The 13,143-nt window shown below is 60.7% G+C and overlaps 1 protein-coding gene across 3 annotated transcripts; it reads left to right on the top strand.

The window, feature by feature from the left end:
- The first annotated feature begins 276 nt into the window (after nucleotides 1-276).
- RUSC1 (RUN and SH3 domain containing 1) lies at nucleotides 277-7,351 on the top strand. 3 transcript variants are annotated; one of them, XM_047092940.1, is made up of 9 exons: nucleotides 277-1,663; nucleotides 2,899-2,997; nucleotides 3,145-3,221; nucleotides 3,326-3,500; nucleotides 3,580-3,685; nucleotides 3,838-3,884; nucleotides 4,392-4,941; nucleotides 5,425-5,553; nucleotides 6,741-7,351. In XM_047092940.1, the coding sequence occupies exons 1-9, from the start codon at nucleotides 292-294 to the stop codon at nucleotides 6,907-6,909; spliced, it is 2,724 nt and encodes a 907-aa protein (XP_046948896.1). In that variant the 5' UTR covers nucleotides 277-291; the 3' UTR covers nucleotides 6,910-7,351. The 3 variants fall into 3 exon arrangements, with proteins under 3 accessions (XP_046948896.1, XP_046948894.1, XP_046948895.1); XM_047092938.1 differs by lacking the exon at nucleotides 277-1,663 and adding an exon at nucleotides 2,078-2,316; XM_047092939.1 differs by lacking the exon at nucleotides 277-1,663 and adding an exon at nucleotides 2,620-2,727.
- Nucleotides 7,352-13,143: the final 5,792 nt, after the last annotated feature.

The following is a 13,143-nucleotide window of genomic DNA, read 5'->3' as shown; positions in this document are numbered from 1 at the left end:
GCCCCATTCCCGGGGGGCTCCCTTCGGCTCCACCTGCAAATACTGCAGTGGAAACTAATGGTCAGTCGGTGGACATTTGCATCTCATTTAAATATTGTCCGAAGCGGCCGGCGCCTTTCATGCCTGCTGCAGCTGTCAGTCACCTCGGTGTCCTTCCCGCGGCCCGCGCCCTCTCTGGCTGGGTTTCACCGTCCCTGTCTTCCAGGTCTGCGTCTGCCGTTGCCAGGTAGGCGGGTGTGAGAGGCCCGATCCTCCTGATTGTCGAGAGGCCATCCCGTCGCCGGCGGCACAATGCTGTCCCCTCAGAGGGCTTTACTTTGCAACCTCAACCACATCCACCTCCAGCATGTCTCTCTGGGCCTGCACCTGTCCCGCCGTCCTGAGCTACGGGAGGGGCCCTTGAGCACGTCCCCTCCCCCAGGGGACACCGGGGGCAAGGAGAGCCGGGGCCCCTGCAGCGGGGCCCTGGTGGATGCCAATTCCAACAGCCCAGCCGTGCCCTGCCGCTGCTGCCAGGAGCACGGGCCAGGCTTGGAAAACCGGCAGGACCTGGCCCAGGAGGAAGAGGGGGCTGCCTCCCCCTCGGACCCGGGCTGCTCCTCCTCGCTCAGCTCCTGCTCAGATCTTAGCCCTGACGAGACCCCCGTTTCCGTGTACTCGCGGGGCCTCCCTGGCGACGAGCATGTCCGCCCTCAGCCCAGCATCACCCCCCTGGAGCAGGGCTCCCCACTGGCTTCCGCAGGCCCTGGCGCCTGCTCCCCGGACAGCTTCTGCTGCTCGCCCGATTCCTGCTCCGGAGCGTCCTCCCCTCCTGGCCCTGGCCTGGACTCCAACTGCAACGCCCTGACCGCCTGCCTGGAGCCCCCCTCCCCGGGGCTGGAGGAAGAGGACGAGGGTGGGGAGCAGGACCTCCCTGCCTCCGAGCTCCCGGAGGCGGATGATGATGATGGGAAAACCGACGCTGGGAAGACGGAACCCAGCTGGAAAATCAACCCTATCTGGAAAATTGACACGGAGAAAGCGGAAGCCGGCTGGAGAATCGCGGAGAACAATAACTCTAGCTGCAAAATCAGTGGGCATAGTAACTCCAGCTGGAAAACGGAACCCGGACAACTCGACTCCGGGCGCAAAACCGCCTCGGGGGCAGCCGACCCCGGCTGGAAAGCAGACGCGGGGAGAGCCGAGGCGGGGTGCAGGCGTGACGTCAGCGAGGAGCCGGCGGCTCGCCGGACCGTCACGTCTTTCCACGAGCTGGCCCAGAAGCGCAAGCGGGGCCCGGGGCTGCCCCTCGCGCCGCAGGTCAAGAAGGACCGCAGCGACTGGCTCATAGTCTTCTCGCCCGACAGCGAGCTGCCCCCCAGCGGCTCCCTGGGCGGCTCCCCGGCGCCGCCGCGGGAGGTCACCACCTTCAAGGAGCTGCGGTCCCGGAGCCGCGCCCCGCCCCCGCCGCTGCCGCCCCGCGACCCCCCGGCTGGCTGGGCCCTGGTGCCGTCCCGGCCCCCGCCCCCGCCCGTCCCGCCGCGGAGGAGGAAGAACCGGCCCGGGCTGCAGCCCATCGCCGAGCGGCCGCCCGAGGAGGGCAGGCCGGGCAGCCCCGCGGCTGGAGAGCAGGCCCCGGCCGCCCGGGAGCCCGAGGAGCCGGGCGCGCAGGCCGGCCGTGCGGGTAAGCGGCCGCGGGGAAGAGCGGGGCGGAGGCGGGGCGGGGGGTGGTGGTGCCGGGCTGCGGCCCCGCCCCCGCCTCCGGCCCGCCCCCTCCGTGGGTGCTGCCCGCCGCCCCTCTCCCGCAGACCGCCCCCGCTCCCCCCGGCCGCCGGCGGCGAGCGCTCCGGGAGGGGACCCTGGGGGGCGCCGCCGGGCCGCGGCACTAACTCTCTGCTCCCTCTTTCTCCGCCCGCCCCGCCTGGCTGCCGCCCCGCCCCCGCCGCCCCGCCCCGCCCCCCGCTGCAGCCGGTGCCCCCCCGCCGCCGCCGCCGCCGCCGCCCGCCCCCCGGGCCGCGGCCGACGCGCGCCCCCTGCTGGAAGGCGCGGGCGCGGTGGGAACCCCGCCTCGGGCCGGCCCGCCCCGCGCGGGACTGCGGCTGCTGCCCGTGCGCCTGTCCCCGGTGGGCGCGCACTCGCCCCCGGCCCGGGGGGCCCTACCCTGCCTGGCCAGCCCCGAGCTGGCACTGCTGCTGTCCCCGCTCTTTCCCAGAAGCAGCACCTTCCCCGCCGCGGCCCCCCCGCCCCGCCAGGTGCCCGCCCCCCCGCTGCCACCGCCGCCGCGCCCGCCGAAGGCCCCCGGCCGGACCAGGAGCCCGCCGCCTCCGCCCAGGCTACGTAAGACGGACCCGGGCCCGCCCGCCCCCCGCGCCCGCCCGCCCGCCGCGGGGGCTGGGCCCTGGGCCTCGAGGTCCGGGCGTGGGGGGCGCGGGCCGAGGGCGTCCCAGCTAGCGCCGGGCGACGGGCCTCGGGTCACGCCCCCTGCGCACCGGGGCGGGGGGGGGTGCTGGCCGCGCCTCGCTCGGGGGGTGGGAGAGAGGCTGGCTCGGGACCCGGTGGGCCCCGCCCGCGCCTCCCAGCCTCCCGATCCCCGGCCGCCCCTCCCGCTGCGTCTCCTCCCACTCCCGGAGGTCGGTCTGTCTGTCCGTCCATTGGCCCAGGCCCCCCACGTGCTCCCCGGGCTGCCCTCCCTACACGCGTCCGGCCGGCGGGGAGCGCGCAGTCCCGGCCGGGGCCTTCGGGGCGGAGGTGGGCGCGGGTGCGGGCGGCGCGCGCGGGACGGGGCGGGAGGCGGGGGGGGCGCTGCGCCTGGCCCTGCCCCCGGCCCTGCCCCCTTGCGGCCTGCGGGCGACCTGTGCGCCGGCCCGGCGTCCTCGGGTCACCCTCGGGTCACGCCGCCGCGTTCTTCCTTCACCCCAGCCCGGAGCTCCTGGTCGTTCGCCGGCGCCCCCGGGGCCCAGCGACGGTGGATGGCAGAAACCCAGGGTGGGGCCGGCCAGCTGCAGGAGCAGAAGAAAGGTAGGACGCTCGGACTCTTGACCCCGGCTGCCGAGTCGGCTGCGGCTGGTGTGGGCGCCCGGCCCCCGGGGTCACGGTGCGCGAACCGAGGGTCTGCGGGGCCCTCGGGTGAGCGCGGGCACCGACCTCCCTGCCCGGCCCTCGCAGGGCTCCTGATAGCCGTCAGCGCCTCGGTGGATAAGATCATCTCGCATTTTGGGGCCGCCCGGAACTTGGTTCAGAAGGTGAAGGTGTCTGTGGGGGAGGCAGCGGGGGCGAGAGGGGACCCCTGGGGCCCGCACGCGCGGTTGGCAGGGAGGCCGACGTGCCGCGTGGTGCCCACCCCCAGGCGCAGCTGGGGGACAGTCGGCTGAGCCCGGACGTGGGGCACCTGGTGCTGACCACCCTCTGCCCGGCCCTCCACGCCCTGGTGGCCGACGGGCTGAAGCCTTTCCGGAAGGACCTCATCACCGGGCAGCGCCGGAGCAGCCCCTGGAGCGTGGTGGAGGCGTCGGTGAAGCCAGGTGGGGCGGGCCCGGGCGGGGCGGGGCGGGGCGGGGGCGCGCGCAGGCCTGGGCCCGGCTGATAACGCGGCGTCCGCAGGCTCCGGCACCCGCTCGCTGGGGACCCTGTACAGCCAGGTCAGCCGTCTGGCCCCGCTGAGCAGCAGCCGCAGCCGCTTCCACGCCTTCATCCTGGGCCTCCTCAAGTGAGTGGCCCTGTTTTCTGGCGCTCCTCCCAGCCCCGGGGACCTCGCGGGTGCACGGGTGGGACGCAGCGGTGCTCTGGTTCCCAGAGAGGGCTGTCGCCTCTGCGAAGCTCATCTCTCATCCCGAACTCCGTTTTTCCTGCCACCCCCAGCACGAAGCAGTTGGAGCTGTGGTTTTCCAGCCTCCAGGAAGACGCAGGTCAGACCCTGAGCCTCAGGGAGGCGGGGCGGGCACCTCTCCTGTCGGTCCCACTGACGTCAGAGTGACTTTGGCCCCAGGCGCGACTTTGATTACCCTGCCGCTTCAGGCTTTCAGTGCTTCCCGTTGCCCGTAACAGGAGAGACCCAAGTCCTCACCGACACCTCCAGAAGCTTGGTTATCAGGCCTCTGCCTTCTTCCCCGGCCTCCAGGTCTGGGGCTCTCCCCAGGCCCCGGGGCAGTCTTCTTCCCCATCCTTCCTGCCCCACGGCCCTCCTTGGGTCGTCTTTACCCCAGGAGGCCCGTTCACCGTCATCCCTCGCGTCCTCCTTCCCTGAGGCTCCGGGTTGCTCCCTCGGCCTTCAAGGCCCCCTTTCCCTCGTGCGAGTTATGTGCCACCCTTGTTCCGCGGGCCCTGGTTCCGCTGGGGCAGGGGCGCGTGGGCTCTGCGCCCCCAGCGTGGACGGAGGCCGGACCGGGGCCCGACGGCAGCCTGCACGTCCCCAGGCCTGCTGTCCCTCCTGTATCTGCCCACCGGCTTCTTCTCCTTGGCCCGCGGCGGCTGCCCCGCGCTGACCACCGAGCTGCTCCTGCTGCTGCAGCCGCTGTCCGTGCTCACTTTCCACCTGGACCTGCTCTTCGAACACCACCACCACCTGCCCCTGGGCCCGCCTCCCGCCGCCCCCGCCCCGGGCTCGCCTCCGGCCCTGCAGCACACCGTGCGGGCCGTGCTGCACTGGGGGGGGCGGCTGGCCCAGAGCCTTCGGGGGGCTTCCGGGGAGACGCCTCCAGGCCCTTCAGCTCCCGCGAGCCCCCCCGCACCCGGCGGCTGGTGGGAGCAGCTGACCCAGGCCTCCCGGGTCTACGCGTCCGGGAGCGGCGAGGGCTTCCCTCTCCCCCGGTGGAGGTCCTGGCGTCCCTCCGGCACCGCCGAAGGAGCCCAGGACGGGCCCCTGCCCGCGGAGGAAGCGGCACCAGGCAGAGGCGTGTGGCTGGGGAGACTGTTTGGGGTGCCGGGGGGCGTCACAGAAGCCGACGGTGGAGCCTTGAAGTCCAGGTAATGGGGTAGCCGGGCCCCTCCAGGACTCTGGCCCCTTCTCAGAGCCCCCAGTCATCCCAGTTGGAACCTATAGAGACCGTTTGCGCCAGAGGTTGGCCGGCTTGTTTCCCTAGGGCCCGAGCGGCACGTGGTTCCCGTTAGGCCCGCCCTGCAAGCCCCGCAGGTGCCCTCCGTGCTCGTGCTCCTGCCCTGGGGTTTGGCCACGGTGGCCTCGGCCTGTCCAGTGAGCCTCGGGGCCTCCCTGAGCCCGCTGCTCCCAGAGGCCCCTTCCGGGGCGTCGGTGACCTTGGTGGGCGCCCCCCCCCATCACCGTGAGGGTGCCTGTGTCCCGCAGCTGCCTCCGTGCTCCCAGCAGTGACCCGTCCCTGACCTCTTTTGAGTCAGGCGCCCCCCCACGTCCTCCCTCCTCCCAAACCCCGGGTTCTTGGGTTCTTTTTCTGGATGCCCGGTGACCCCTGTGACCCTGTGTCCTTCGTCCAGGAGACCGTCCAGCTGGCTGCCGCCGACAGTGAGCGTGTTGGCTCTGGTGAGGCGGGCGCCACCTCCCGAGACTCTGTCTTCCCCCGAGGAGCCTGAGGCCGCAGCCCCGAGCGCCCCGCAGACCCACAGGTCAGGAGGGCGGCTTCTGCTTGGGGAGAGCGGGGGTCAGGGGGGTCGTGGCGCAGAGGCCTGGGGCCACGAGGTCAGCTGGTGACCAGTGTGACGCTGCTGCCTCTCAGCCCGTTTCTCTCTCGTCCGTTGGCGATGGTCTTAGGAAGACTAAACCTAAGTGTGTGAGGCCTGTGGTGCCCGGCGGGTGCCTGGGACCGGTCACTTGTTGCTGTCCTCTGAGGGGTCATGCTTCCCTGAGGGTTTTTCAGGTTCAGACCTGCTTCTACTCCGGAGTCTGGCCTCAGCCTGGTTGTCTCAGTGCACCGAATTAGGTTTCTTTTCTTTTCTTTTTTTAAGCTTATTTATTTTGAGGGAGAGCGAGCGCGAGTGCAGGGGAGGGACAGAGAGAGAGAATCCCAAGCAGGCTCTGCACCGTCAGCACAGAGCCCCATATGGGGCTCGAACCCATGAATCGTGAGATCGTGACTTAAGCGGAAATCCAGTCAGCCGCTTTACCGACTGCGCCACCAGGCGCCCCTGAATTTAGCTTCTTGGCTTTTCCTTCGCTCAACGATTCTTTTCAAGTCCTTCTTACGAGCCGGGCGTTATGCTCTGGGAGGGAACGCGAAGGCACGGGCACTGGAGTCCGTGCCCTCACGGAGCTTGTGGCCCAGGGAGGACCCCGGTGCAGGAACGCGCAGCCCCGTGTGGTGGATGCTCTGGGAGGGGAGGACTGAGTCCCTCGGGGCCAGGTCTGGGGGCGCAGCTGTGTAGGGGGTACCAGGGTGATGGCAGCAGCGAGATGCCTGAGGCCTCAGTGGGTGGGAGGAACCCGGACTCCATCCTTGAGGCCCTGGGAGGCAGCCTGGGGGGACAGGGGCAGGGAGAGGTGAGCAGACCCTGCCCTGGGGCCCGGGAGTGAGGACGGCAGTGGCGTCCAAGAGGAGGGCGGATGGAGTGAAGGAGACACAGGCGCCAAACAAGTTTTTTGGGGGGTGGGGACGATTGGATGTGGGGTCAGGACGCTGCACATTCTGGCAGGAGACACCCCCCCCCCAAGGTTGGGGAGAGCAAGGGGGTGTGTTTGCAACGGAGGGGGCCTAGGAGGAGGAACTGGTGCTGAGGGGGGGACTGGTGGGGAAGCCGGGCAGTCGGTCCCCACGCCTCTCCCGGAGCCTCACCTGGCCTGTCCCTCCGGTCCGCAGGGCAGTGCGCGCGCTCTGTGACCACACGGCCGCGGGACCCGGTCAGCTGAGCTTCCGGCGCGGGGAGGTGCTGCGAGTCCTGGGCACCGTGGACGAGGACTGGCTCCGCTGTGGGCGCGATGGCGCCGAGGGGCTGGTGCCCGTGGGGTACACGTCTCTGGTCCTCTAGGCCGAGGGCCTTTCCAGCCGCGTCGCCCCCCCGGGAACCGTGACCTGTGCAGGCGCCGCAGAAGCATTGGCCTGTCTGCAATACGACCTGTCCCCCCCCAGCCCCCCGCGTCCGTGTCTGCCGATGTGAGATCCGCTCTCCTTCCTCCCTGTCCCGCCGGTGAAACCTGCTCGTCTTCTAAGTACGAAAGGAATTTCCCTCCACCTCCCTCCTCTTCCTACCTGCGTAAGGAACCGTTTCCCTTCCCAGCCGCACCTCTGCCTTCGTCGTCTGCGAGCGGACCGTCCCCACACTGGAAGGGCCTGGTCTCCTTCCTGCGCATGGACACCCCGCAGCGCCCACGTTGCTTGTATTTATTCTGTGCTTCGACCCCCCTGCTGGGTGGGCCCGTGGTGCCGGTCCGCCCGCCCCTCCTTTGTCCCAATAAAGTGTGGGCGCTGAACGTGTGTGTGTGTCACTGGCTCCAGGGCAGAGGCTGCGGGTCGGGGAGAGGCCCCCTCCTGCCGGCCCTGGGTCCTCACTGCTCCCCGCGCCGTGGAGAAGCGGCCGATTGGTGCAGAACCTCACAGGTGCCCCTCGGTGGAGGCCTGACTGCGTGTCTTAGGAGCCCGGAGGGACCAAGGCGGGTGGGGAGGCCTGGGCTTCCCGACTGTGCTCACACGACCCCGACCGAGGTGCTGGGCAGGATTAGAGGGTTGCAGGGAGGGACGCCCTTCCAGGTAATGCACCCACTCTGCGGTGACAGAGGTTCAGACAGCACAATAAGGGGACGTCTGTTACTCCGTGGGGAGCGTCACCAGGAAGTTAGAGGACAGGACACTTAGGGGAAACAGAACCAGGAGAGGAAAAGATGCTGACGTTTTCCTTTATCTTGGGGCAGGAAGGTCAAGGGGATGACAGGCTGGCGCAGGGAGAGGGCGGCGTGGAGCCCGACGCCTTACACTTTTGCTGTTTCCTGACTTCCTGCTCCCGTTCCTGCTCCCCGTTCCTGACTTCCTGCTCCCCATTCCTAACTTCCTGTTCCCATTCCTGACTTCCTGCTCCCATTCCTGACTTCCTGCTCCCCATTCCTAACTTCCTATTCCCATTCCGGACTTCCTGCTCCCCGTTCCTGACTTCCTGCTCCCCGTTCCTGACTTCCTGCTCCCCGTTCCTGACTTCCTGCTCCCGTTCCTGATTTCCTGCTCCCCGTTCCTGATTTCCTGCTCCCGTTCCTGACTTCCTGCTCCGGTTCCTGACTTCCTGCTCCCCGTTCCTGATTTCCTGCTCCCCGTTCCTGATTTCCTGCTCCCCGTTCCTGACTTCCTGCTCCCCGTTCCTGATTTCCTGCTCCCCGTTCCTGACTTCCTGCTCCCCATTCCTGACTTCCTGCTCCCGTTCCTGATTTCCTGCTCCCCGTTCCTGACTTCCTGCTCCCGTTCCTGACTTCCTGCTCCCGTTCCTGATTTCCTGCTCCCGTTCCTGACTTCCTGCTCCCCATTCCTGACTTCCTGCTCCCGTTCCTGACTTCCTGCTCCCGTTCCTGATTTCCTGCTCCCCGTTCCTGACTTCCTGCTCCCCGTTCCTGACCTCCTGCTCCCCGTTCCTGACTTCCTGCTCCCGTTCCTGCTCCCCGTTCCTGGCCGGCTTGTGTCACTAATCTTGCTCTGATTTCGTTTTGTGTCTGGCTGCCCTCCCAGTGTCGCCGCCCTCCCAATTTCAGGCCTAAGTTTGCATTTCAGGTGTGCTCTAGCGTGGCGTTCGCTCACACCGGATTCTGAGAGCCGCTGGGACCCGCTAGCTGCAGCCTTAGGGCAGCGCTCCTTCACGGAGGCTCTCCAACTGCTTTCTCCTCCTCTGGCGTTTGAACTTCTTAAGCAGTACTTGTGGAAGACTACTGTGACTTTGGCTTTGTGACCAGTGTTTCCCACAGGGAGGTCTGCACAGTGACCCACCGTTCCTGGGTATGGCCACGGAGCTGTCATGTTCCAGGACCCCACCTGCCCTGTCCTTCTGACTCCTGTCCCCATGTGCTAGGTGTTACAGTGCGTAACTCTAACAACTGGGAAGTGTCCTCAAACGATATTGCTGAGATATGGTGATATTTGTGGTCACAGCCTAATGGGTCTCAGGCTTGTGTAGGCAGTAAGAGTAACAGACCTCCTTGCAGGACATCATGAAACAGACCAAATGTTGATACGGAATTAGCTTTGCACTACTCCATTAAAAAAAATTTTTTTTTTTAACCTTTATTTATTTTTGAGACAGAGAGCGACAGAGCATGAACGGGGGAGGGGCAGAGAGAGAGGGAGACACAGAACCAGAAGCAGGCTCCAGGCTCTGAGCCATCAGCCCAGAGCCCGATGCGGGGCTCGAAGTCACGGTCCGTGAGATCATGACCTGAGCCGAAGTCGGACGCTTAGCCGACTGAGCCACCCAGGCGCCCCCTGCACTATTCCATATTACCTAGAACAGCTATAGTAGGTACCAATGGCTAAAAAGTAACGAAGGGTACAAAGTTTAAGAAAAACTGCCAACGTGCTGCCTTTGCATCGTGATGAGACTGCATCCTGTTGCCTGACAACAGGACAGCCTCTCGTCCTCCTGGGAGCTGACAGACGCTGAGCTCTTCACGATCATCTCTTTTTTAAAAAAGTAATGAATTGAAAGTCATAATTCCAACACAGGTAACATACTTCGCTATCTTAGTTTTAGATGTACAATATAGTGATTCAGTAATTCTGTGCATTACTCAGGGCTCATCATGTTAAGTGGACTCTGAATCCCTGTCACCCATTTACCCACCCCCCACCCACCTCCCTTCTGGTGGCCACCAGTGTGTTCTCTCTAATTAAGAGTCTGTTTTCAGGTTTGTCTTTTTTTTTCTTTTCCTTTGTTTTTTAAATTCCACATATGAGTGGAACCATATGGTATTTACCTTTCTCTGGCTTATTTCAATTAGCATAATACCCTCTAGACCCATCCATGTTGTTGTAGATGACGAGACTTCATTCTTTTTTGTGGCTGAGTAATGTTCCAATGTATATGTATACGACTTCTTCTTTATCCATTCATCTCTCAAGGGACACTTGGGCTGCTTCCATAATATGGCTACTGTAAATAATGCTGCAATAAACATAGGGGTGGGGGGCCCTGGCCCGCTGGGTCAGTGGAGCATGTGACTCTTGATCTCGGAGCTCTGGGTTTGAGCCCCACGTTGGATATAGAGATTACCTAAAAAAATCTTAAGCCCCCCAAACCATAGGGGTGCATGTATCGTTTCGAATAAGTGTGTTTGTATTCTTTGGGTAAATACCCAGTACAGGAATTACTGGGTCATATGGTAATTCTGTTTTTTTTTTTTAAATGTTTATTCATTTATATTTGGGAGAGTGAGCGGGGGAGGGGCAGAGGGAGACCCAGAATCTGAAGCAGGCTCTGTGACGTTAACACAGTGTAGAGCCCGACTTGGGGCTCAGACTCACAAACCATGAGATTATGGCCTGAGCTGAAGCCAGATACTGCACCAACTGAGCCATCCAGGTGCCCACCATTTTCCACAGTCGCTGCACCAGTCTGCATTACCACCAACAGTACACGAGGGGTCCTTTTTCTCCATGGCGGTTTCTTGTGTTTTTTATTTTAACCACTCTGACAGGTGTGAGGTGATACCTCATTGGGGTTTTGATTTGCATTTCCCTGATGAGTGATGTTGAGCATCTTTTCATGTGTCTGTTGGGCATCTGGATGTCTTCTTCGGAGTAATGTCTATTCATGTCTTATGCCTATTTTTGATTATTTTTTTTATGTTGAGTTGTAGAAGTTCATTATATATTTTGCATACTAACCCTTTATTGGATATATCATTTGCAAGTATCTTCTCCCATTCAGGAGAATGTCTTCATTTTATTTTTTTAATTAATTTATTTTTTTTTTTAATTTTTTTTCAACGTTTTTTATTTATTTTGGGACAGAGAGAGACAGAGCATGAACGGGGGAGGGGCAGAGAGAGAGGGAGACACAGAATCGGAAACAGGCTCCAGGCTCCGAGCCATCAGCCCAGAGCCCGACGCGGGGCTCGAACTCACGGACCGCGAGATCGTGACCTGGCTGAAGTCGGACGCTTAACCGACTGCGCCACCCAGGCGCCCCTTAATTTATTTTTAATGTTTATTTTTGAGAGAGGGAGAGAGAGAGAAAGTGCGTGCGCAAGTCAGGGAGGGGCAGAGAGGGGGACAGAAGATCCAAAGCAGGCTCCACACTGTCAGCGCAAAGCTAGACATGGTGCTCGAACCTATAAACTGTGAGATCATGACGGGGGGGGGGTGGGGGGGGGCGCTGAAGTGCGACGCTCAACTGACTGAGCCACCCAGGCGCCCCTAAAGATTTTAAGTAATCTCTACACCCTCTGTGGGACTCAGAACCCCCGAGATCAAGAGTCACATGCTCTCCCAACTGGGCCAGCCAGGAGCCCCAGTTTTGTTGTTTCCTTTGATAGGCAGAAGCTTTTTTATTTTGATGTAGTCTTAATAGTTTACTTTTGCTTTTGTCTCCCTTGCCTCAGGAGACGTTCCTATGGCCAGTGTCAGAGAAATGACTGCCTGTACTCTCTTCTAGGATTTTTACGGTTTCAGGTGTCACATTTAGGTCCTTAATCCATTTTGAGTTTATTTTTGTATATGCTGTAAGAAAGTGGTCTAGTTTCATTTTTTGCATGTTGGCTATCCAGCTTTCCCAACGTCTTTGTTAAAGGCGCTCTAATTTTTTTTTTAACTTTGAGAGAAAGAGAATGAGAGGGAGAGAGCATGAGCAAGGAAGGGGCAGAGAGAGAGAAAAATCCCAAGCATGCTCTGCGCTGTCAGAACAGAACCTGATGCGGGGTTCAAACTCACAGATCATGACCTGAGTGGAAATCAAAGTTGGACGCTTAAACGACTGAGCCAGCCAGGTGCCCCAAGGCTGTTTTTTTCCCCATTGTATATTCTTGCTTCCTTTGTTGAAGATTAAATTGATCATATGTTGGTACGTTTATTTCTGGGCTCTCTGTTCCGCTGATCTGTGTCTGCTTTGGGCACATTGTTTTACTATAGCTTTGTAGCACATCTTGAAATCTACAATTGTGGCACCTCCAGTTTTGCTTTTCTTTTTCAAGGTTACTTTGGCCATTCAGAGTCTTTTGTGGTTCCATACAAATTTTGGGATTATTTTAGTTTTGTGAAAAATGCTGGTGGTATTTTGGTAGGGGCTGCATTAAATCCATAGATTGCTTTGAGTAGTACAGACATTTTAACAATATTTATTCTTCCTGTCCATGAGCATGGAATCTTTCCATTTGTTCATGTCATCTGCAATTCCTTTCATCAGTGTTCTGTAGTTTTCAGAGTACAGGTCTTTCACCTCCTTCTGTTTATTCCTAGGTTTTGTTTTTGTTTTTGGTGCAATTGTAGATGGGATTTTTTTGGGGGGGGGATTATTAATCTTTCTGCTGCTTTATTATTAGTGTGTAGAAATGCAATGTATTTCTGCACATTGATTTTGTATCCTGTAACCTTACCCAAATCATTTATCGGTTCTAGTAGTTTTTTGGTGGTCTCTCAGGTGTTCTATATAATAGTATAATGTCATCTGCAAATAGTGTGTGTTCCTGTTTTCTTATCAACTTGGATGCCTTGATTGCTTTTTCTTGTCTGATTGCTGTGGCTAGGACTTCCAGTACTATGTTGAATAAAAGTGGTAAAGAGTGCACATCCTTATCCTGTTCCTGATCTTTAGAGGAAAGGCTCTCACTTTTTCACCGAGTATGATGTCTACTATGCGTTTTTCACATACAGCCTTTATTAGGTTGAGGTATGTTGCCTTTAAACCTACTTTGTTAAGGGTTTTTAATCATGAATGGATTAAATGGTACTTTGTCAAATGCTTTTTCTGTGTCTATGGAAATTATCACGTGGTTCTTATACGTTCTCTTGTGGACGTACTGTATCACGTTGATCGATTTGCAAATATTGAACTACCCTTGCATCCTGGGAATGCAGCCAACGGTCTTGATGCTTCTGAACTTTGAGCCTCAGTGGTGACCTATGTCTGGGATGACATTTTGTCAGGTGTTTCTGTCGTTGGCCGGAGTGGATTTATCCTCCTCGTTAGTAGGGTCACACTCGGCTATTGGACACCTTTCTATTTGGAGATAAACATGAAGATTTTGGAATTCCGAGCCCAACACTAGGTACCAGGTGATCTCTGGCAAGCTGCTGA

Source organism: Lynx rufus, unplaced genomic scaffold (genome assembly GCF_022079265.1).
Source record: "Lynx rufus isolate CCGP_SWC_20201006 ecotype Redwood Valley unplaced genomic scaffold, mLynRuf1.p SCAF_31, whole genome shotgun sequence".
Lineage (NCBI taxonomy): Eukaryota > Metazoa > Chordata > Mammalia > Carnivora > Felidae > Lynx > Lynx rufus.
Note: the sequence above shows the minus strand (reverse complement) of the source record. Positions and strands in the feature narration are given on the sequence as shown.